The sequence below is a fragment of the Perognathus longimembris genome, chromosome 22 (assembly GCF_023159225.1).
Source record: "Perognathus longimembris pacificus isolate PPM17 chromosome 22, ASM2315922v1, whole genome shotgun sequence".
In the NCBI taxonomy this organism is placed as follows: Eukaryota; Metazoa; Chordata; class Mammalia; order Rodentia; family Heteromyidae; genus Perognathus; species Perognathus longimembris.
This window is the reverse complement of record NC_063182.1, coordinates 18,007,408-18,032,536: the sequence shown is the minus strand read 5'-3', so window position 1 is coordinate 18,032,536 and position 25,129 is coordinate 18,007,408. Positions and strand designations below refer to the sequence as shown.

General features: G+C 36.2%; 1 protein-coding gene across 14 annotated transcripts in view; it reads left to right on the top strand.

Annotated features, from left to right (window-relative positions):
• Mef2c (myocyte enhancer factor 2C) overlaps positions 1-25,129 on the top strand; it is a 173,607-nt gene that overhangs the window by 85,880 nt on the left and 62,598 nt on the right. For all 14 annotated transcript variants that reach the window (XM_048331422.1, XM_048331408.1, XM_048331420.1 and 11 more), the window contains one exon: positions 10,584-10,787. In XM_048331422.1, coding sequence (XP_048187379.1) covers positions 10,584-10,787 — 204 coding nt within the window. The remainder of the gene's footprint in view (positions 1-10,583; positions 10,788-25,129) is intronic.

Sequence of the window (25,129 nt, the reverse complement as noted above, 5' to 3'; positions counted from 1 at the left end):
GGCTAATGAGGACAATGGTCTTCTTTGCAGTAGAACACACTCTGTCTCATCCTTGCAAGTTATGCTGGAGGGTTACAAGCACATGGTAGCAGTCTGCTTGAAAGAGTCCCTCACTGCTCTTTAAAGAGCCTTTCATTTACCATGGCAGGCCCCATCATTGTATAAAGGAGCACTTGTCTAGAACACAAGTCTACAGTGGCACTGCTTCCTCCCACCGAGAGTAATCATCAAGCCTAAAACTCGCAAGGCTTTCTAATGACAGACTAAATTAAACAAAATAAAACTAAAGAGGAATACTTCAGAACAGTTGTGCCATTACGTACTCTCAAGAACAAGGGGGGGAGGGGAAGGGAGCCTTTAGGAGGGCATTTCCCTTTTTTTCAATTAAAGATTGTCGTTACAGACTCTTGACTCCATCCCTAACCCTTTAAACACATGGGAAGACCTAGTGGATTATTACAGAGCACATTGTCTCTTGAACTTTCCGTCTTGTCACTCATTAGTCATTCAGCTTCCTCAACTGGCTGGGAACAGATTATCTAGGCAAGGGGGAATGGGAAGCAAAAGGTCTAAAATGTTTCACAGAATGAAAAATCATGATATTATATTAATCATCAGAAGATGACAAAAATCTAAGAATATTGAAACTAAAATTACGTGTATTGTTTCCAAATGCATTGTAACATGAAGAGATTATTGTTGCTCTGTGAGTTAATTATTAGAACAGAGGCCTGGAAATACAGCTTAGTGGTATGACACTTGCTTCATGAAACCTTAGGTTTGATTCCTCGATACTACAGAAAAGGAAAGAAAGGCAAAGGGAAGAAGGATGGGAGGAATAAGCAATGCCTCATTCATTGAGTACAACAATGTTTGATTAAGATTAAGGCCACATCTACTGGGATTGGCTAGCCATATTTGAGGCCACAGATAAAATTGGTCTTGCATCCCGTAGTTTTGTGTCTGACATCCTCAAGATTCAGTCTTCATCTCTAGATGAACACAGGCAGCTACTGCTCCCAAAGTCCTTTTCCTTTTATGTGTTCAATATACTCTCCTATAAGGTACAAGGTCTCACATTCACCATAGGGAGGATAGTCCTTCTTTTTTTTTTTTTTTTTTTTTTTTTTTTTTTTTTTTTTTGGCCAGTCCTGGGCCTTGGACTCAGGGCCTGAGCACTGTCCCTGGCTTCTTCCCGCTCAAGGCTAGCACTCCGCCTCTTGAGCCACAGCGCCGCTTCTGGCCGTTTTTCTGTATATGTGGTGCTGGGGAATCGAACCTAGGGCCTCGTGTATCCGAGGCAGGCGCTCTTGCCACTAGGCTATATCCCCAGCCCAGGATAGTCCTTCTTAGCCAATATTACTGGGGCTGAGATGGAGTATGGTCAGATTGGGCAGGTGTGCAGAGTGGACCAAGATCATGACACACTAGTAGATAAACTAACCTCTCCACCCTGTAGCAAATGCTACAAAGTTTGTCCTCTGATTTTAGAATTCTTTATGTTGTCTATGTGTAAATAAAAAGGGCCTATCTTTTTTTTTATTCTTTCTGTAAGCAGACCCATATTTGCTGCCAACCAAAATGTTTCCTATTTTGTGAAATTTAAACATGTCCATAAATATAGACCTAGGATGCGATCGTGAGTTGACACATATAGTTCTCACCAGATTTGGAGGTACAACTTGATGGTAACCACACAAAAGCAGCCTGAGGTTATTGTCAGAACCCTGAAACATAACTTATTCTAAATTTAGTATTTTCCTTTTATGTTAACCAAGAAAGCTACCCTTACATTAATTAACGATATGTATTACTCTTCCTGTACTCACAGGCATTTCTGCTAAGTCATATTGTAACATAAGAAATGATGATACCTGTTTGACTGGGTCTAAGCTAGGCTGAGCATCACACTATGGGATGAAAAAAGGAGGGAAGTAGCAATGAGTAGGTGAGAAAAATATGCATTTTGTATGAAAATATTGTGTGTCTAGTGTACCCAGTGACAAGCACTTCTGTCTTGGATAAGGCAATTTACTTCTTTTGCAAATGGTATTCATCTAAGAAATGAAAATGATAAACTGTGCCAAAAGGTGCCTTCAAGAAGATATTGTACAGAAATGTACCCACTGCCTATGTATGAAACTATAGCCCCTCTGTACATCACTTTGAAAATAAACAATTATTCAGAAAAAAGAAGATATTGCAAGTTTACACCAGTAGTTCCTACTTGTTATTCTAGCTACTCAGGAGGCTGAGATCCACAGGAGGACAGTTTGATGCCAGCAGGAGAGAAGAGTTTACTAGACTCCATCTCCAAATAACCAGTAAAAAGCAGGGCTGGAGATATGACTCAGGGGTAGCATGGGAACTGAACCAGCAAGCAAAGTAAGCACAAGGCTTTAAGTTCCAACTCCACCACTGGAAGATGAAGAGGAGGAGGAAGAGGAGAAGGAAGAAAAGGAGGAGGAGGAGTACCTAACACTATCTTGAGCATACACCAAAAAAAAATATTTTTGGCATCAGTCCTAGGGCTTGAACTCAGAGCCTTGGCACTAGACCCTGTCTCTGACCTTTTGTGCTCAAGTCTACGGCATTACCACTTGAGCCACAGCTCCACTTCCAGTTCTCTTTTTCTTTTTTCTTTCTTTCTTTCTTTCCTTCTTTCTTTCTTCCTTTCTTCTCCCTCCTCCATCTCCTTCTCCTCCTCCTTCTCCTCTCTCCTCCTTCTCCTCCTCGTCGTCGTCATCCTCTTCCTCTCTTCTCCACCTCCTCCTCCTAGTCGCCTGCCTTTCTTCCTTCCTTCCTTCTTTCCTTCCTTCCTTCCTTCCTTCCTTCCTTCCTTCCTTCCTTCCTTCCTTCTTCCTTCCTTCCTTCTTTTCTTCCTTCCTCTCTCCCTCCCTCCCTTCCTCCCTCCCTCCCTCCTTCCCTCCCTCCCTCCCTTCCTTCCTTTCTTTTTGGTGGCTAATTGGCTGGCTTTAAATCATGATTCTCAGATGTTAGCCTTCTGAGAATTACAGCCATCAGCCACTGGTGCCTAGCTCAATTTATTTTTAACTTCATTTTGAGTTACCAAAAAAACCCATAATCTTGCATCCCTCTGTTCATCTACTCATTCAACAGATACTTAACCAAGTATCTGTCTTTGGATTGTAGATCATAAGGATGAGCAGAAAAGCCTGTGATTTAGTTAAGAGGGCACTGTATTGTAGGTATAATAAATAATGATAATACAAGATTAACCAAATTGAAGCAACAGTGGAAAGATAGTATTTGTCTTTAGTTTTTTTACAGTCAACAAATCACTCATACTTGTCATCTGTCCCTTAGTTTAACTCTCATAACCTCTTAAGGAGCCGTTTACTTCCTTTTTTCTGAATTCCTAGTTTTGTTTCTATATCACATTGGCAGAAAGGATGCATATATACTACTTCTTTCCAAATGTCTTAGGGCATGAAGATGTCGCTCAGTAGTAAAGCACTTGCTTAGTATGTGCAAAGCCTGGAGTTTTTTTATCCCTATCATTGTACAAAAAATAAAGAAATAGAAAACAATTTAATGTGAATTTCCTGCTTTGTTCATCTAGGCAATTATTTCTCGGTGCATTTTCAGCAAATTATGTAATGTTGTCTTCTCACGTTCAGTGCCTCTTCTAACTATCAAAGAGAAAGCAACATGGCTTTATTTCTAGGAATATGAAATTCTAAATTATAATTATGATGTATTAAAGGACTTGAGTAACTAAAACCATAAAGACTTTCTTTTTTTTCAAATTTTTATTATCAAACTGATGTACAGAGAGGTTATAATTTCATACGTTAGGCATTGGATACATTTCTTGTACTGTTTGTTATCTTGTTCCTCATACCCCCCTCTCTCCTCCCCCTTTCCCTTTCCCCCCTCCGAGGTGTTCAGTTCACTTACACCAAACAGTTTTGCAAGTGTTGCTTTTGTAGTTGTTTCTCTTTTTTTACCCTGTGTCTCTCAATTTTGGTATTCCCTTTCAATTTCCTAGTTCAAATACCAGTATACACGGTTTCCAATATACTCAGGTAAGATTACAGAGATAGTGTAGGTACAACCACAGGAAGGTGATACAAGAACATCATCAAAAATAGAAGCTACAGATACACATGGGACGTTGAAAGTAGTTACAACTGTGATATAACAATCGTTTCCATAACATGGAGTTCATTTCACTTAGCATCATCTTATGTGTTCATAAGGGTATAGCTATTGGGCTCTTGTGATGCTCTGCTATGACTTGCCTAAACCTGTACTAATTATTCCCAATAAGACTTTCTATGGAGTGAAACTACAATGGTGGATTGTTCTGAACAATATTTCCAATCAACCCTATCTTTCTATTTAGCCAGAAGCCTACATGCCCTAGGAATATGCTCTGTCAATCTAAAATCTAGGTAAACATTACAGTTATCTTCCTTCTCAGTTCAGAAAGAACTTTTGCTCAAGCCTTATTCTCTAACTGTACTTCTCCATGTTTGAAAATGAAGTCAGTGAGACTATGTCCATTTTGGGGAGAGCTTATCATTAGATTTTCCTCTCGATGTCCTCATGATTTTCAACAATGCTTTCTAATATTACCCTGTAGAACAAAACCAAGTAACTTTGTCTGCTGTTTCACATGGCCACAATTCTTCAAACTTTGAAAGTGATAAGGATATATAACTTTTAACTTTTGAGGAAGTACAAAGATGAGGAATATTCCAGATTCCTTACATGACTCCTCATTTAAAATACTTCTCAGACTCTGCATCATTCTGCTTTCTAGCCTGTAGAAGGTCTACTTTTGTCAGCAACTTCTTTTCCTTGTAATTTTTAACAACGTCTTCAAACAAAATTGTCAGCACAGTGTGGAGTCTCCAAATCTTATTCTGACCAACAGAAAAATCAGATTTGATGTACTTAATTCCCACTATTGAATGCTATAACTATCCATCCTTTCCCCAAATCAACTGATTTTCCTTCATCCTGAACCCATTGTTAACACACATACACACACACACACACACATACACACATACACACATACACACATTTGAAAATTACCTCTGTTTAGTTCATCTTCTTGTCATCATTTTCTAAAGTCTACAGAGAGCTATGGATGCAAGCTATCACATATTTGTCACCTGTCACCTAGATTTATGTTATATGCAGATCTAATAAGCATCCTTCAGCATCTGCATCTGAGCCAGTGATAAATGTTACCTGAGACAGGAAAGTTATTGAACTCTAATGATTCTTTTCTAGAGACTTTCCGTTAAACATTTATCAACTAATGCCACCTCCTTAAGTATACTTCTTGTTATGTTTAAATCACCTAAACTTTTGTAAGTCATCTCAAGTATACTATATTGCACATGAGAAATTTCTTTAGACATTTCATCAAATACATATTCTGAATAAGTTAAAACTCTTCGTAGTTTTTGTCTGATGAACCGTCATTTTAAGCTCTTCCTCCTCCTCTTTCTCTTTATATCCTGTAATTGCAAAGCTAAATTTTTATTTTCAGACCTTCTGATACTTGAGGATATATAATCCAGGCAAGGAATCCAAAAAGTACTTCTCATTGAACTATTTGAATAACTTTTTCTTGAAGTCTGTAAAATACATTTTATCTCTGGATATTCTCTACTCTCTCTGTTAAAATTGCAACTTAGAATATTTTTTTCCTTAAGACTCATGTCCTAGACATGCAAAATTCTTGAGTAAGCATAATATATATGTACATGGGTAAGAACATCTTATTTTTGAGAGGTTGTCACAGTCAAGGAAAGGAAATATATACATTGAACAGATAGTTGTGTCAAGACAATCACACTTGAAAAAAGAAATTTCTGTAATGTAGAATATTGCCATTTGATTATCTCATTCAACAGAAGGAATGATCATCTAATGTCTACTGCTTGATCCACATGAGGCCTGAGCTGAGCTCTTTGGGAATCTGAGTGCTAGAAAGAGAGAGATTCATAAATGATCATCTCTAGAATAAGTCTTATATAATGCCTTATAAAAGTACCAGAGGCATCAAGTGTGGTGGCACACACCTGTAATACTGTAATACTAGCACTTGGGAGGCTGAAGCTAGATGACAAGTTTGAGACCAGCCTGGGCCACCTACCAGAGCAGGGGAAGTGTCATAATTGAGTTTTTATTTGAATATGACAATGAAAACATCTTACAAATTGGCATTTAAGTAAGCTTTGCATTATGATTGGAACTTGCCTGTGGCCATGTAGAAGTAGAGGAGGTATGTTACTATAGTCACTCTTCACCACGTACAAGATAAAATTACCAGTAAGGTAGATTTTGTCTCATATTCATCTTCTGTTAACTTTTCTTAGTCTAGTGTAAAACTTGATCTGCAAACAAAAGCTGAATCCACCCAACTCTAGATAAAAATACAATTTGATATCATTAAATATGACCAAAAATATTTCTATTGGCTTAGTAATATAATTTGTTCCAAATAAAGAAAACTCCTTTTAAGTATTAAAGAATTAAATGACCTTCTTCTCCAGCCACAAAGAAATGACATGAACAACTTACACATTATTTTGTAGAATACACTTCACACAACACAAATGTCTGACATGGAGAACATTCAATAAATACAGTTCAATATAATATTTGGTGTGTAGAACGTGCTAAGTAAAGCTGGCTGAATTATTCTTATGTTCTTGTGAATAGACTTTCTTAATTTCTTTATAATTGAATGTATGGAGCTATATTTAGTGAAAATTAATTTTCTCAACTTCAATATCTAGTACCAGTTTCTGATTCGTACCTCAGTGTCTAGAGCCATTGTAAGCATTAGATGTGCAAGTTCTGCCTTTACAGTAAAAATTAAAACTCAGAGTTCCTATATGGTTTAATGCTGAAGCATATTCACACAACATGATTGTTACTTTTGGAGGGAGCTATTTAAAGATGCAGCAGGCAAACAAAACATAAAATTGTCAATGTGTATGGGGTAGTTTTGCTTGCTATGCATATATACTTACTCTTTAATTCTGAAAACTAGATGTTGAACTACAGGCCTAAATAATAATTGGCTTTATTATTTTCTTTATGTACCTTGATTGATGTAAACACTGTGAAAAGAGCATCTCTTTGCCTACCTACAATTTAAAGGAAAAAATTGCTTTCAGTATCACCTAAGGTTCAATACATGCTATTGAAATAGAAATATGGACTTGTCCCCATTACAAACTATTGTCAAGTTATGAAAAATGTAATCATTACAATACATTATTATATTTAAGTATAAAAGCTCTGAATTGCAATCTCTGTCATTGAGTGGCATATTTTAAATGAAAAGTAATACCCCAGATCTCTTTAGAAAGTTTAATACTTAAAAACAATTTTATCTAATGAAGAACAATGAGAAAAGGCATTATAAAATACATTTTGAGCATGCTATGAAGAATATGAAACATAATACAGAATTAAATTTAGAGCAATTAAGAGTAGATTTTGAAGATATTTTCTTAAATGCTTTAATATTGTCATCTACACTTCAGTTTTCAGTTTTAATGAAAGGAAGCTATATGCACTGACTTTTTTGACAGGTATTATTAAATAGGTTTGCATTATCCACCAGCCACTTTGGTTACACAGAAGTTGAGGAGCATCTAAGACTAAACAAATCATGGTCTTACTGATATTTTTGTATTGAAATGTGCTTTGATGGTGCTGCAACGTGCTAAATTCTGAGTTTTGAATACAACAGGAACCATATTATATTGAGACATACTACCTACAGTTTGTGGTCATGAAATCTGATTAAAAGTGGTTTCAGATATGAAGAAGTTTTTTGTACCAGCCTTTTCTGTCTGTATTAAACATTCTTTTTAGCCTATTTCACAAAATAAAATACCAGTATGCATACATAACTTTGTGACACAAAGAAACATTAAAAGCCATTTTATAGACTTGTATAACTAATGATTGTGTTTATTTATCTACTCCAATAATGTAGCCTCCAGGCTCCCTTCAATATTAAACATAACTCAAACATAACTTCATGCAAATGAACCAGAAGAAATGCTTCTAAAGGTAGCATGATAATCAGATAAGGAAACCAGTTGTATTTTATCAGAAGCAATTAAAAAAACAATAAAAATAAAATAGGGAAAAAACTTTGCCCAAACTGAAATTTAAATATGCTATCTTAGATATTTACTAGCTGCTGTGCCATGGCTATAATTAACTTAAGTGTTCTATATTCAAAATTAGTCAATAGTTCTCTTCACTAGGAATAGCAACAAGCTTAGTCTTTATAAGTAGGATTTTTTAAGACAACAAGGTATATATCTTATTAGTTCTTTTCTTATCATGTCAACTGAGAAATGCACAGAAACTAAGATTTGTAGAGCATTTACTCTAAGAACTATTCTTAATACTATACATATTCTAGCAAATTTAAGATTAGGTGTTATTTTATATACATATTGTAAAAAAATTGTAGAAAAATTGTCAGGTAATTGATAAACAATTTTTCATGAAAAAGTTGTTACCTAATTTTATATAAAGTATAGCATTTTTGTATTTCTAAATATTGGACTCAGTAAGTATTCCCTATTAAGATTTTTACACGCAGATTTTTATCCTGAACCAATGTGTGTCTTATGGTCTGAGCACTATAGATAAAGGAATGAGCAATACAAAAGTAGTGTGTACCTTGCAGAACAGAACAGACACAAACTGCCCAAATGTCATCACACAAGAAATACACAAATTGTAAAATGTGAGCAATGTTATTAAGCGAAAATAGTGGCAGGTATAAAACTTACAAGTATTCATGAAGATGAGGAGGAGAGTGGGTTGGGAGGTCAAGTTACTGTCTCTTAATCTGCAGTTCCTTATTTAGGTGTGCAAGTTGAGGACAGCATGGAGGTGAGATCCAAAGCTCACTTTGAGTTGTCTTGTGGATGACTGAGCCTATGATGAGGGGAGGAATACAGAGGGGAAAGGGGAAGGGCAGATCCAGAAGGGAACATGATATACTTGAGTTTTGGAGATTTTGCTATTTCAAGGATGTGTTAATAGGACTGGACCAAAAAAAGAAAGAAAGAAAAAAACAAGTTTCTGAAGACAATGCAAAGAATTTGAATCCAGATTTCAAAATTACTAATAAATAATAGGAAAAATAGAGCTGACCCTTGCAAAATGGCCCAGACTAGAAGGAAAATCTTAAATTGAAAACTAGCTAGATGAAGTTAAGAAGCAGCATACCTCAAAGTATACAACTGAAGGAACACTTCTCAAATACATAGCAAAGAAACAAATAGTCCAGTCAACAAGCCAGTTAAATAAAGTTTAGAAGGTTTCTCAGCCTTTGATATACCAGTGTGCCTCATTTCCCAAACCCATTGAGCCATTTAACTTTTCTCTAAAGGATATTTTATAGGGATGATATTCTCCCTAATACCCAATGTGAAACAGTGGACTATATACAGGCTTATAATTAAGAAGGTTCACACCATTTTGATGGGTAGGCAGGAGTGACAGCTGAAGTTTAAACAGGAGAAGGATGAAATAGGATGAGTGAAATATATGCATTTGCATTTAGTAGGATTGGCAGGTAAGAGGCATGCGATGCTGGGGAGTGAGAGCTGTTGGAGACAGCTCATGAGGAGGAAGACCTTGCACGAGTAAGATTTTTCAGACAGAGAAACTAAGGAGGAATGAGTCCAGGCTGAGAGATCAGCTAGGACAGCAAACTGCTAGGCCGTCCAACTGTGAAGTGATAAAGACATGAATGATTGAGCTGCCTGGGAAACAGGCGAGTGTGAACCTGAGAAATATTTGGATGGAAGGAATTGTGTGGGACTGTGTTATAGATTAGATTAAAAGGAGGAAAAGTCAGAGATAGCAATAGTTTCTGGCCTGAGAAGGGAAGAAAAGCACATTGAGGAATGATATCCAAACCTAACAGTATTGTGGCTAAAATACTTCCCAGTGCCTTGCTGGATTTCTAGAAAACAAACCAGAACATTGTCTAAAAATACATAATGCCATTGAAATATTTCAAATATTTTCAATTAAGTGGCATGAGACTAAATAATTTCAAGATGATTTTTAATTCAGATCTAAAATGCTCAATTCATAATACCACACTCAGTCTTCAAGTAGCCAAACACCAAGCTCTAAGTTTATAATTGGAAAAGATGTTAACCAAACTGAAATGAAATTTTCTAAATCTCAGACTGTTCAGAGAAGCATGAGCTATTCTCCAATCACTTTCCCTAAAATGCCCTATATTTAATCTTGAATTTTCAGTTTCACATTCTGTAACCAACTAGGAATCACACGTTGTCAAAGATTATACAGAAACTGGTATTAGATTTACTTGCTTTCTTTCCAATTGTGTTAGTACCGAGGGCTCTGACACATGCATACATACTATTGTTTAACAAAGGAAAAGAAATACTGAAAGTCACATGTACACACATGAACACATACTCATATATGCATATACAAATGCATAATCTTTTTTTTTCTTAGCAACAAAAGAAGAAAGGAAAAAAAAAAACCATTTTGCCTGCTTTCTTTTTTTTCAGGTGACATTTACAAAGAGGAAATTTGGGTTGATGAAGAAGGCTTACGAGCTGAGTGTGCTGTGTGACTGTGAGATTGCGTTGATCATCTTCAACAGCACCAACAAGCTGTTCCAGTATGCCAGCACGGACATGGACAAGGTGCTGCTCAAGTACACGGAGTACAACGAGCCGCATGAGAGCCGGACAAACTCAGACATTGTGGAGGTGAGACCAAATTGGGTGAACTCCAGACGTCAGCAGAGCCTAGGATTGTGTGTGACCTCCCGCATCACACACATGTACCTCTGATTTTCTCAAAACTGCTTATATCTGGTGCTTGCTGGAAATCTATCTCTGGGGTTAAATGAATTGCCCGATCATCACCAGTGAATCTTGTTCACCATGTGTCAGGATACCAGATTTGGGGAATGTAGTCAAAAGGCAGCTCATCCACACTCTAAACTATCATTCTAAACTGTTTTAAGGAAATAATAGTTTCCCCATGTGGTCAAAGAAAAAATGCGCTTAAAAATGAGCTCACTCCAACTTTACATTTCCTTTTTTTTTAAATTTTTTTTATCTCAGTGTTCTAATTCAGTCTTTCAAATGCATTAAGGACAGGAATGTGAAGTCAATTATTCTCCTAAATTTTTTTTCCTAAAATTATATCTTTTTGTTAATATTAAAAACTGTTCATATACTTCTAATCAGAAATAGATTTAAAATGTATTGTTACATGTTGGTTTACCCAAGTCAGATTTTTTTAAATCTATCTTATTGCAACAAAAATTTGTAAACATTATAGGGAAACTCGGAAGTGTTTGAGATTTATTGGCCAAAGTTACCTGCTATATAATTTTGAACTTTTTGAACACTTTCAACAAGAATCTATTTAAATGTTATTGCCTACAGCATCCTTCATGAACAATGACTACCAAACTAAAAAGAAGAAATAGGAGATTGGTTTCCATCTGCCAGTATTTCTCACCTGTTTGTCTACTCTTGGTGCCCTAGTTTGTGCCTGCTTTCCCAGAATTAAAAGAAATGTCTCTAAAGTATGTGCTCAGCGTCTGTTTGACAGAATACTGCTGTTTCTTAGACTGGTTCATATTATGAAGAAAATATACTACTAATTCTGTTCAAATGACTATTCCTCCCATATCCATCTCCCTTTTATATTTACCAGTTGTGATTGTCCAAGACCAGTTCCTACTGCTTTGCTTTTTATTTGAAAGGGATTATTTAGCTGATCAATTTTTAAATTTTATTTATTCATGTGCCTAACAAAGCCAAGCAAATAATTTCAATGAAATGATTCAGTATGTGCCTAAGATATTGTACATTATTATAATTTTTCATTGACTGATGATTAGAGTAGTGTTTGCTTGATGTTCAAATTTTTTAAAAGACAGTAAAACAGTGGCTCCATTTTCTTTTATTTAATAGCCATGGATTAAATCACTGAATCTCTCAAAACAACATTCTGGCACCCTTGGGCCAAATCTAGAGATTCTATGGCTCAACTTTTTGGATGAACATGACATATAAATCAAATATGCTATGAGTCTGCCCCACTCACCTACTTGAATAATATGTTCTTCATGAACTTGGTCTTTTCACATTTTACTAGTGACAGAGTAGACAGAGAAAAATGTAAAGTGGTACCTTTAAGCTTGACAAAATTTTATATCACCCTTACATTGATTGTTTGTGAAGAACTGATAGCTGAGATAAAGGAACTTGAGATACTTGGTTAGGAAGCGGTCATTTAGGTGGAAAATGGCTTTTTATAATAAATTCTTATACTTTTGACAAAGATTTAAATTGTAATCTAAGCAAAGAACCTATGATCATCAGTGACAAAAGCTATACATTTTCAGAATACATCTAACATCAGGTTGAAAGTAAACATATTTGACTACTCCTGGGTACATTTTAAAATCCTATTTATTTTAATTTAACTGAGTAAGTTTAATGAGCAGGGTAATATGTGTCAGGAAGGGTCATTAGTTTTATATTTCCCGTTTGGACCATTACCTCTCTCCTTAACCTTCGAAAATCAGTTTACTTACAAGGAAAAATAAAGTGGAGGATAGTAGCAATATGATTTCCAGCACAGGGACTGAAATACTAATTTCTGTGCCATAGCAGAGTAGTGTCATAGGGTCACAGGAAATTGTGCAATGCGTGGGTGTTGAAAAAGATTCCTCCTCTTAGCAAAAAAGCTCTGAATAATTATCATGTCTTTGCTTGATAATTAGCATTACTGTTACAATAGCACAAAGACTCACAAAGGCATAATAGACAGACAGAGATAGGGTTTTTTTGTTATTATATTATAATACAACTTGAATATCTGTTTAGATACAATATATAAATATGCCAGATTTAGTAAATGTGTTAAATTTTTAATCCATTGGTTAAAAAATTGTTATTGGGGGACTGGGGATATGGCCTAGTGGCAAGAGCGCTTGCCTTTTTATTAGTTCCACTCCTTGTTATCTGAGCTACCTAGGAGAAGAAACTAATAGTTTCTGTTGGGCTCCATTTCTGGATGCTGGGGTTGTGGTGTACATCAGGATGACTGGAAGAACCCAGACCCCATTCTTCACTCATCTGTGATTTAGCAACACATAACACTGTGCAAGGGTGAGTGACTGAAATGACACTGTGGGTTACAAAATTCAATATAACTTTCACGCAGGTCTGTTCTCTGCCCAGGGCATCTTATGTAATCCTTAGAATGACAAAGGTCTTAGGCAGGTTACTTTTATACCCTGGACATATTTTAAGCTTGAAAACAAACTGAGAGTATCATTTAGCTCCTGGCTAGCAAGGAACTCCCCACCCCTCAGTCAGTGGGTCTTTCAGCTACTCACCCAGTCTGAGCCAAGGGTCCCTTGATTACTTATAAAAGAGAAGCAAAACGCTCTTCTTTCACTGCTCCTTCTCTGTGGGAAATTGAAGATGGATGTAATACAGGCAAGAGAAACAGCCAAAAGAAACAACTGTCTCAGTAGAAGCTTATTGGCTTTTAGATGCAAAAATGTGTGTGTGTACGTGTGCATGCACTGAAAGAAATGAAGAGAGAAGGAATAGAGAAAGAGGGAAAGAAAGATGATAAGTATATGAATTTTTTTGTCACCTGTTCAAGTTTAGAGGAATCTGCAAACAGTTGTTGCACGTAAGACTTCCTTGCACAGAAATAGTTGAGGTCTAAATTGTGAGTAAAATGGCCTTCAAATAGCTGACATAACCTTTACTGGTTTTTAGTGCTACTAAAGGTGATTGACAAGATAACTGACCTTAAGTATAGTTTGGTAATGATTGTTGTTGATTTTGTTCAAAAGCAATGCAACAAATCAAACTTTTACACAAACTCAATATTACAAAATTTAAGAACACATGGGAAATACTGAAATGCAGTCATTTTGTTTAGGCTTTCATTATAACTAAGCCAATAATTTCCAACTTTAAAATTACAAAACTATATAGAATTAAATTCATTTATATGTGCTCCATTTGCATATCTTACATAGAATCTTTAGGAGAAAAGGCACATGTATTTACTTATTTGGTCATTTGGGAATTTTCACCCTTTCATTCACTGAACAAAGATTACTCAAATTCCTTCTGTGTACTACACGCCTGAACCTGGAGTAGAACTATAACCAAAGCATCTCAAGTTCTCTCTGTCTTTATAGTGGCTCACAAGACCATACATGCTCTTACACGACCACACATGATGTAGCCCCTGAATTTCTCCTCACTTTTTCCAATTTCCTAGATCAACCTCCCCCCTACCACTTCCATCCTGTACTTGAGACTTCGACCCTTCAGTCTCTTTCAAAAAATAAGAAGTTTTCCTTGTCTTCAACTTTTTTTTTTTTTTTTTTTTTTTTTTTTTTTGGCCAGTCCTGGGCCTTGGACTCAGGGCCCGAGCACTGTCCCTGACTTCTTCCCTGCTCAAGGCTAGCACTCTGCCACTTGAGCCACAGCGCCGCTTCTGGCCGTTTTCTGTATATGTGGTGCTGGGGAATCGAACCTAGGGCCTCCTGTATCCGAGGCAGGCACTCTTGCCACTAGGCTATATCCCCAGCCCTGTCTTCAACTTTTTACAAGGTTTTTACCTAGCCTTTACTCATCCTTCATTAAAGTCAAGACACAATTTATGCCCTGAGGAAGTCATTCTTGAAGTCCTCAGAGCTGGTGTTAAGAGCTTTCCCCATATTTGAATCATAACAGGTTCTGGTTTTCCCATCAGGGCACTGTTGATTTTGTAACCTCTTGCACATTTGCTGTTAAACTCCCAAATGCCAGTGACATATATTACTTACTTATCACATACTCAGGACTTATTGTGAGGTGAAGAGAACAAGATCTTCAGACTATGTTTAATAAAGAGACAGGGAGTCTAACATATAGCTCACTTATTTTCTCTTACACATTTGGAGTAAGAAAAAATTTTCATAGTACCAATGGAATATAATCCATTAAAGTTTGGATTTGTTTAACAGATCACCATACAGCAACACTCTCTCTAGATCTATTATCTCTGATGGCATAGTCATTAGCTATACATGTCTATTCGTGTTTAAATGAACTAGCATTAAGTAAAAATGTACAGTTCAGCTTCTCTCAGCACTGGCAACAGTTCACATGTTCAGAAATCCCATGCTGAGGGGTTACTATGTTGAATGGGAAGGTAAGACCCTTCACCAAAGATCTGTGAGATGTCTCTTAAATCTGTACTGAAATGTGAAGAGGAGGCATTTAAACTCATTAGGTTCTCAAAAGGATGCCAGGCTTAAGTCTTTGAAATACCCTGATACCATTCTTCAATATGGAATATGAGGGAGTACATTTCAGAAGTGAAGAAATTTATACCCTTATGATTCAGTAGTAGAGAAACCAGTTTGGAATTTAGTATTTAAAGTACAACTTAAAATATGTCTTATCTCTAACCCAGTAAACCACACAGGATCAATCAGGAAAGCCATTATCTGTTAAGACAACACCTGGCAGGTGGTCTGGGCCGACAAGGAGTCCTAGGACATTTGTGCTCTGTTTCTGTAGTGTAAATAGAAAGAAGAAACATCTTTCATGTTACTATTTTAAATTTACTTGAAGAAATATTAATTGTACAATTGATAACTTAATTTTTTCAGAAAAAAAGAACAATTTCCTTTATGAAAGAATTTAGAGAAATTACATTCTTCAGGCTTAGTAGAAAATAGTTTAAGGGGCTGGGGATATAGCCTAGTGGCAAGAGTGCCTGCCTCGGATACAGGAGGCCCTAGGTTCAATTCCCCAGCACCACATATACAGAAAACGGCCAGAAGCGGCGCTGTGGCTCAAGTGGCAGAGTGCTAGCCTTGAGTGGGAAGAAGCCAGGGACAGTGCCCAGGCCCTGAGTCCAAGGCCCAGGACTGGCCAAAAAAAAAAAAAGAAAATAGTTTAAATATTCTTTTTGCTAATTATTCATTAAGATTGCCCTGGCCTCTGTGAAATTAAATATACAGTTGATTTACAGTAGATTTTCAATTGTTGACATGGTATCAAAATATGCAATACATATTTAAACCTTGTTGTAAAGACAAGGGTTAAAAAAAAGAGGAAAGTTTCTGCAGAGTTTTCTTTTTTGATCATGTATCTTTAACCTACTTCCATGAATACTTATAAACTATATTTATATTTGTTCCCCAGTCTGAAAGAACAAATGAGACTAAAGTTTTAAAATGTATTCATATTTAATTTCTAAATACTAATGGTTTTTATGCATCAAATTTGAGTTCCTATTTAATTTGAATATGTTTCATAAACATGAAAAGCTATTTCACATTTCATTTATTAAGAAAACAATCATTGTTGAACAAATAATAATGTGTATGTGAGATGACTTAAGTTTTATGCACAAAGCAATAAAAGCAAATTTCCTCCATCTCTGCAACTGTATTGCTTCAATGGATCATGGGTGTTAGTACTTACACAGAGTCAAGACAATGTGTTCAGAAAAAGCACTAGTTTTCAAAATATCAGCTATTTCAGGGTATTTTAAATTTCTTACCTGTAGTAGTCATTATTAAATTGTCATCATTATTATTTTATATAAGCCTTCTTGTACCACAGCAAACAAAAGTCCTCCTGTCTTTTTCTCTAATACTGGAAAGGAGAATGATAAGAAATAAAAGATACACTGGATCAGACTTGTCAGTTTTAAATAATGCTAATAGATGTCATGAAACTTTGAACTTCATGGGCAGTAGTATGATATGCTAGCACCTAAGTAAACCTAAGTCTGGTTTTAAAAGGTATTTAATGAAATGTTCAAGTAATAGAACATCTTTAATTCCCCAGGATTTGTCCTAAATATATAGCAAATTATTCAGAAGTGAAGTTTTTGAAGTAATTCTGAGCCCTGCCTAAGTCTAAATAAAACATGATGGCCCTTCTTACCCAAAATGCTTATTGTTTCAATTACTTCACTCTGTTGCTTGTGCTTTGATTTTTCTTTTTTTTCTTCTGTGCCAGTCCTAGGGCTTGAACTCAGAGCCTAGGCACTATCCATGAGCTTCTTTTCCTCAAGGCCAGCACTCTACCACTTGAGACACAACTCCACTTATGGCTTTTTTGGTAATTTAGTGGAGATAAGACTCTTACAGCCTTTCCTGCCCCAGCTGGAAGTGAATCAGACTTACTCAGAAAAGTCAAGCAAAAGCAAGAGGCCCTGAGTTCAAGCACCAGTATTGGCATACACAAAGAGTATAAAATTAGGGGGGGGGGCGATTAAAAAAAGAAAGAGAAAGACAGACAGAAACAGAAAGGAAAAAGAGAGAGAAAGAGAGGGAAGGAAGGGAGGGAAGGGGGAAAGAGGGAGGGAGGGAAGGAAAGTGGGAGGGAGGGAGGGAAGAAAAGAGGGAGGGAGGAAAAAGAGAGAACCCAGGAGAAATCGCTGATAGTATTAATGCAAAGGAAAGGACTTCCAAACAAAGGACCTTTGATTCCTGTGGAAGAAAGAAGTTAGCCTATGGGTATGTTCACCAGGATTTGGAAAGAGGAATCAGTGGATCAAAATGCCTCTGGCCCAGTCTGAATCACTAGGGATATTTTCCTAAAAGGCTCATTCCAGTGGAGCTGGGACCAAACTCAGAATTATGTATTCCTCAAGCATCCAGCTGATACTGATCTGTAAACCAAACTTTTTACTAGCCAAGGACTGTTTTCCCTTTTTCACTATATAGTTTAGTTAGCATGGGTTTTGGAAGTATATCTGTACCTAATTTCTTTGGAATCATACCACAAAACATATTTTTAAAATTATATCAATTACACAGATTCCTAAAACTGACAGTCAGTGAAACTACTTCTAAAAGCGAGTGAGGTTCTTCAGAAGCTCCTTGCAAAGGCCCTTTATTAGTCAGCAAGGTGCCAACACCAGTTTTGTGCCTGGCATCTTTGTGAGTAACCAGCCCTTGATAGTGGCTGCTTGGAACAAGCTTTGAGGATGATTTTGGGTCCAAGTCCAAAGTCAGTGGGAAAGTATGTGTGGCTGGTTAGGAAAGATTGCTCTTGGTACAAAAGCAGAGTGGTCATCCTTGTCCTCAGGGTCAGAAAAGTCCGTAGGACATTGTGGAGCAGACTTTGTAAAGTTCAACTGATCATTAAATAGACTGTAATTAGATAAATGGTGACTTTGTATAGAAAGGAATAGGTACCTAGAGTATATTGCTAATAAAAATACATTCCAGGGACTGAGAATATGGCCTAGTGGTAGAATGTTTGCCTCGCATACATGAAGCCCTGGGTTCCACATATATATATAAAAGCTAGAAGTGGCACTGTGGCTCAAGTGGCAGAGTGCTAGCCTTGAGCAAAAAGGAAGCCAAAGACAGTGCTTAGGCCCTGCGTTCAAGCCCCAGGACTGGCAAGAAAAAAAAAAAAACCGTTTTAACAATAGCAACCAGGCATCGTGATGTATACCTGTAATCACAGCTACTCCAGATGTGAAACTAGGAAGATCATAAGTTTGATGCCAACCAGTACATAGTTAGAAAGACCTTATCTCAAAAACAAAAAAGGTGTGGGAATGTAGCTCAAATGATAAGAATGCTTGACGAACCTTGTACAAGGCCCTGGGTTCAATTCCAGAGCACCTCCTCCCCAAAAAAAGTTCATTTTAGCCATAGCTACTGGGCATTTTTTTCCAATCATGTTTCCACGATGCTAAATGTATTCAGAGCCACTCTGAAATTTAGCCACCTGATAGAAGTTATGAATAAGTGAAAAAAAATCTCTGTCAATTATTTCTAAAGGTCATAGAGTTAATGACTAACTGTGAGGTTAATTAGATTCTGAAAGCCTCTTCATATCAATTAAATCGCTTATCTTTATGTTTTAGTAAATAAACTCAGTGACAATTTAGAACTACTGTTCTAGGATAAAAAACACTATAAATAGTAAACTCCAAAATGAGTGTTTCGTTATTTCTCACAGCTAAGAACATTATTACACACAGGTAGATAGATGAATTAATAACTGTATTACCTTAATTGCTGAAGTATGTACTTTATCTTTCAAATGATCCGTTAACCACAAGCAAATGACACCACTATGACATTAAGGTAGCCAATATGTTGGGGCTACTGTTAATGAACTAACCTGAAAGAAAAATCATTCTTGGTAGTTTTAGTTGAAGTAATTCATCTTCTTTCAAGATTAACAAACACCATTTTGTATGTGTGTGAATCAGGGAATCAAACACAGGATCTTGCTTAAGATTTCTACCCCTGAGAAAACATTATATCAATGATCTACACTCAAAACTGGATGGTTTTTATTTGTAAAGAAATTATATAATTAACATCTATATTATGATGCTTATGAGCCAAGGTTTTTCTGTCCTATGAATTCTCCTTGTGTAATAGAATCCAATTTCCAAAGAAATGAAATAAATCTGCACTAATTAAAAAGGTAGCCAGTGGCCCTGTGTGTCAATATACATTGAATAAAATAGAAAGTTCAGTCCCTTAGTCTCATTACCTATATACTTCAGTAGACACATGTGGTTGATGGCACAAATATGAGAACCACACATCATCAGAGAAATTTTTTTGGACAGCACATGATAAAACTTTGGAGTCTCAAACTTTTTTGCTTGAGGTAACTAGTATGGTTTTGGCTGGATATATCGACTTTGAGAGGTTATACTAGGCAGCTTCGTCTCTTGCTCTTGCAGTAGGCATTTATTGAATGCCTACTGCCTGTGCATTTCCATGTGCATCCAGGCTGTGACTTTGGAGACTTGGAGCTCACTCAAAAAAAAAGAACATTGGGCTGGGGATATGGCCTAGTGGGAAGAGTGCTTGCCTCGTATACATGAGGCCCTGGGTTCGATTCCCCAGCACCACATATACAGAAAATGGCCAGAAGTGGCACTGTGGCTCAAGTGGCAGAGTGCTACAGCCTTGAGCAAGAAGAAGCCAGGGACAGTGCTCAGGCCCTGAGTCCAAGCCCCAGGACTGGCCAAAAAAAAAAAAAAAAGAACATTAGTTAAAGTAAGCGTGATTTTTTAGAACAAGATGAGAGGACGGAGGAAACACTGAGCTGTCCTGAGGAAGAGGGAAAAAAATGGAAATGAGCAGCCAGCCAGGTCTATTCTGAACTTTTCTAGCAAGTATCTGAAGAAGGAAATCATGGGTGCACAGTTTCTTCTGATTTTTTTCTGAGTCAGGTATGGGTGGAATTTTATCTCATCCAGGAGTTATAATTGTTTCAATTGCTTCTCTTTAACTGTGGTTGTTCTGAATTAATTCGTATTATAAAAACAAGGTTTCATAGTGATATTTCTAAAGAGTATTGTTGAAGCAATATTATGAGAGTTCATCCTTCACTTTTTTATTTTTGGAAATCACTTTTAAAAAACCACTAATGGGGACAGGGGAGGATAAAGATTTAAAATTAGGAACTAAGTTTATTTTATTTTTAATCCTATAAACAAGAGGGCTTTTCCATGGGAAAATGTAAAAGCAACACTATACATTCATTCTCAAACACAGGACAAATTAGCCTTGCTGAGATGTATAGCTAGCATGTGCTTTGTGTACCTCGAATTCCCTCACAGGACTTCATGAGGGTTATAAAGTATAAAAGATGTCAGAGCCCCATTTTAAGCTACTAGGTTATAAAATCAAATTTTATTTACAAGGTTAAGGGGAAAGATCAGGGATGAAAAAAATAATAACTGAAGAAAAGAAGTGCAAATTCTTAATTGGTATAACATTTAATAAATAAACAGCATATCATAGCTAAATTGAGATCTAACAGAGCAATGTATGGATCTTTCCTTCTTTCTCACAAGTATTTGAAGTACATCTGCAAGGCACATTGCTCTGAGGGCTCTTAGATTACAATGATTAAGACAAGTTTAATGTCCTCCGAGGCCATTAGATCAGTGTGGACAAATCACTCATAGTGCTTATTCTTTCAACTAGCACATATTGAACATGAAGACTAGATGCCAAGCATCTGTGTTGGTTACTAGTGATTCATTTGTGACTATGGTACCGAATAATCTAACTGTAGTAAGGCATAGGAAAAGTACAGGGGGTTAATGGGAGGTCAAAGAAAGTAATCATCATAGATTTTATATATTATAAGCATAACTTTATGATCAATAAAATAAGTTGGTGTGCTAGGCTAGTCTGCAAGCCAATTATTTCCATTTAAAGCAAAAATGACAGTTATTACTTAGATATTAAGTTCATATATTTATTTATTTATTTAGTCACTAAATGCACACATGTACACACGATAGTTACATAGCCATTGAGTGATTGCACATACATATATGTGCACAACTCTATGTCATTTGTATATGTAGCAGCATTTACTTTGGTTCTCCATTTGCCATTGTGCTTTTAAATACATAGTTTTTCTGTTAATAGAAGGTTATAATTTCTAGGGAAATCCCATAGAACTCAATGTTAGTAAAATGCAATGAATATACTTATCTGTAAATTTACAGTTACCTCTCACATCCTTTGCTTAACTTTACAGATGAGTATTTCCCTCCTCTCTCTGAATTCTAAAACATGATACATCTGGCTGAGAGGCTGGAAAATCATTACATGCCTGTGTAACATTCTTGTAACCTAATGGTTCTTCAACTTTTCTTGCAGTTTAATCATTGGAGAATGTTCTTTGTTTTTGTAGTCACTGTTTCACATAGTAACAGCTTGTTGTATTTTGGTCTGTTTGCCAGAGGCTAGGTTTATTTTTAAAACCCTGAACTCTGAATTTTTCTTTATTTTTCCAAGATTGAAAGCAGCTGAAATGCCTGGAGTTACAGGTTGAAGGCTGCTTTACAATATGTAGAGGGAAGTTCTTCCCCTCCTCCGTGTGTGTGTGTGTGTGTGTGTGTGTGTGTGTGTGTTCAAAAAAATCCCTAACAAATGTCTTCTAACTGGCAGTTGTCTAAAAATAGAAAACTGCTTAACTAAAAATAGCCTGGCTCTCAGTCGTGCCAAGGAAAATGGAGAGCAATAGGCGTGGATAGAAGGCTGAGTAATCCAGTTCTATTCATTGAGAGAAACCTTTGAGAATTCGGGGGATGATAAAGTGCCCTCCAAAACCCACAAACCTGACTCTCTCTTCAGACTTCTAGGTGCCAATAAATATTTTAGCCTGGGGAAACTTTTTTTCTCTCTCATAGGTTGTAAACATTTTCTGAAAGACAAGGCTTTGTTTCACAGAACCTGACAAACTGCCATAAATAACTAACTTTTTTAAGGACTCAAAAATTCATAATTATCACATGCTTTTTACAAAGAGTATCTTAAAGTGTTGAAAACAATGTACATCATGTAATAATTAACAAGGAATTCTGTTAAAAAATTTTAAAGAGGCTGACTGTTTGCAATTAAACTCAAAACTTTAAAGAGTTTCACAGAAAGAAAACTATTTCAGTGACTCATGGTAGCTCAGGAGAGCAGCTGACTCATTTTAGTTTTTGGCTCCCTTCGATATGAAATACTCTTGCTGAGATATGTCCCTTGATACACCAATATTTCATCTCTTTCCTACAATTATAATTGTCACCTAGATTTTTAATTTTTAAACAGGAGTGGAAACGACGTTGAAAAAAATAACCTTTTGAAATGGCTAGATGGCTCTCAGTTTCAAGAAAAGGAATTCTGAGTAAGCTGTTTAAAAAGCAAAATACACAGGCTGGTTTTTGCAGTGGTAATGCTTTATTTTGCCTCATTTTGTTTTGCTTAAGTAATCTGAATAACCAGGTCAAACATAGCAACTGGGTGTGGAAATGTCAACACAGTTCATGGGGCTGTAGGGGTGTAAGCATTGTGTTGCTCAGTTCCTGTAATGCTGCTGGTGATAAGACTCTGGAGACAAAGGAGAATAATTGATGGAAAGAGGCTTAAATCATTGCTAGAAGAATCAAGGTCCTTGTATCTGTGTACATCGACTCTTTCTAGTCTCCTTCCGTCTTGTAAAGCATTTTGTCCGCTTACACGTTGGCCCCTTACTGTTCTTTGTAATGGATGCAGACCACAAGTGATTCCTTTATGCAGCACACAGGGTGTAATTGTGTCTGTGTGGTGTATTAGTAATTACCAAGCTGAATTCCCATATTGTATCTTTACTGCAGGCATGGAAAAATAGGACATAGAATCCTGTATAACCATTTTCATCCCAGATAGTGAGCCAATGCCAGGGACAAAGCCTTTTAAATGCACACTTTTTAAACAAAATTTTCACTGTCCAGTACAGTTTGAGCTATGCAGGATGAATTAAATTTTAGAAATAATCATCTTTGCTGTTATAGTATGCATTTTGACCCTTCAGTGAAAGCTTGGTATTGTGGGAAATACTTGCCTTTTTAATTGTCAAATTAAAAATCAAATACTCCTAGATAACATTCTGATTTGAACTGTGGTAACAATGCTAGACTGTCATATAGGAAGAATTGTGAAATCTATATATAATAGGTTGTGCAACATTTATAAATATTAGATAATATTTTTGTTCTAGTAGCATTTTACTAGTCTTGGCTCAAGCACTGTTAAACTTCAGAAAAAGCTGACAACAAGTTTTGTTACAATAAACAGATGTAAATTAATTATTAATTCCTTGCTATTAAATTTGCATCCATCCTTTATGTATTATGTAGGTGATATTGATTTGACTATCTCCTAATCTTTAAGGATTTAGAATGTCTACAATATTTTTTATCTATAAGAAAAGCCAAAGCAAGACAAACAAGTTAAACAAGATAAATTCTGTTAAACAAGATAAATTCTGTTTATTCTTTCCATCAAATAATAAAGAAGTCAAGAAGTGTTCAATAGAAAGGCATTAATATGGATATTTGAGTAATTACAACCAATGTAATAAGATATTTTTTCAAACTATTACTTAACTCATGAAGATTTTTTATATTTTCCTGCAAATCTAAAAGCGGCCTTTCATACATGTACATTTTAAATCGTTATTTCCATTTTTACCTGTAGATATGTTTTATTACCAAAAGATATCCTTTATTTGAGCACTAATGGTTTAGTTCCTAGGGAGTACTTTCACTCCAAATCAATATAAGGAGAGAGATGTTTGAAAGACATGCTCTGTGACCTCACAAAACTTTAGTAAGAATCAACTGGAAAAAGAGTCAGCATGATAAGGGGATAAGGAATTTGATCAAGGCAGCACAGCAGAGTGTGGGGAGCCTGGGTTCTGGAGTTCTTAGCCCATTTCCACTGTTTACCTGGCCATATTACTGTCACTCTCGGTATCTTAATTTTTTCATTTGCAAATAAGGGTTAACAATAGTACCTGGTAATGTTAACTAAATCATTGAGCTTTCCTAATAAAATTTATGAAGATGATGATGATAACAATGCATGTCATAAAGTAGTACTGTGTTGGAAGCCAGATTTTCTAAGGCAGAAAATGTAGCTGTTCTATATAGAGATTTTTCATATTCAGAATGAAAGCTATAAGTCGATAAAGAGGATGTGGGACCAACCTTTCAAAAATCACAAAAAAAAGTAATGAGAGCATTAAAAATATTAGATTGGTATTAATAGGATATTCAAAAACAGAAAGTCTGATGGTATAGTAGTTGGGGAGAGGAAAATGAAAATCAGAAGCTGAATGCAGTAAAATGACCAAAGTAAGATACTGTGAACTCAAGCCATAGAATAACAAAGTCCTGGACAATTCTTTTGTCTGGTTTTGTTGTTGTTGTTGTTTTGTGTCAGTCCTGGGGCTTGAACTCAGGGCCTGAGCACTGTCCCTGGCTTCTTTTTGCACAAGGTAGCACTCTGCCACTTGAGCCACAGCTCCACTTCCTGGCTTTTTCTATATATGCGGTGCTGAGGAATCGAACCCAGGGCTTCATGTATATGAGGTGAGCACTTTTGCCACTAGGCCATATTCCCAGCCCCAGTTCTGGACAATTCTTGAGAAAGGTTGTACTAGGATTGTAGGATTGTACTCTAGATGGAAGTTTTCTAGTTCTAAAAACTGAAAGTGCTGAAATATTTTAATTTTTA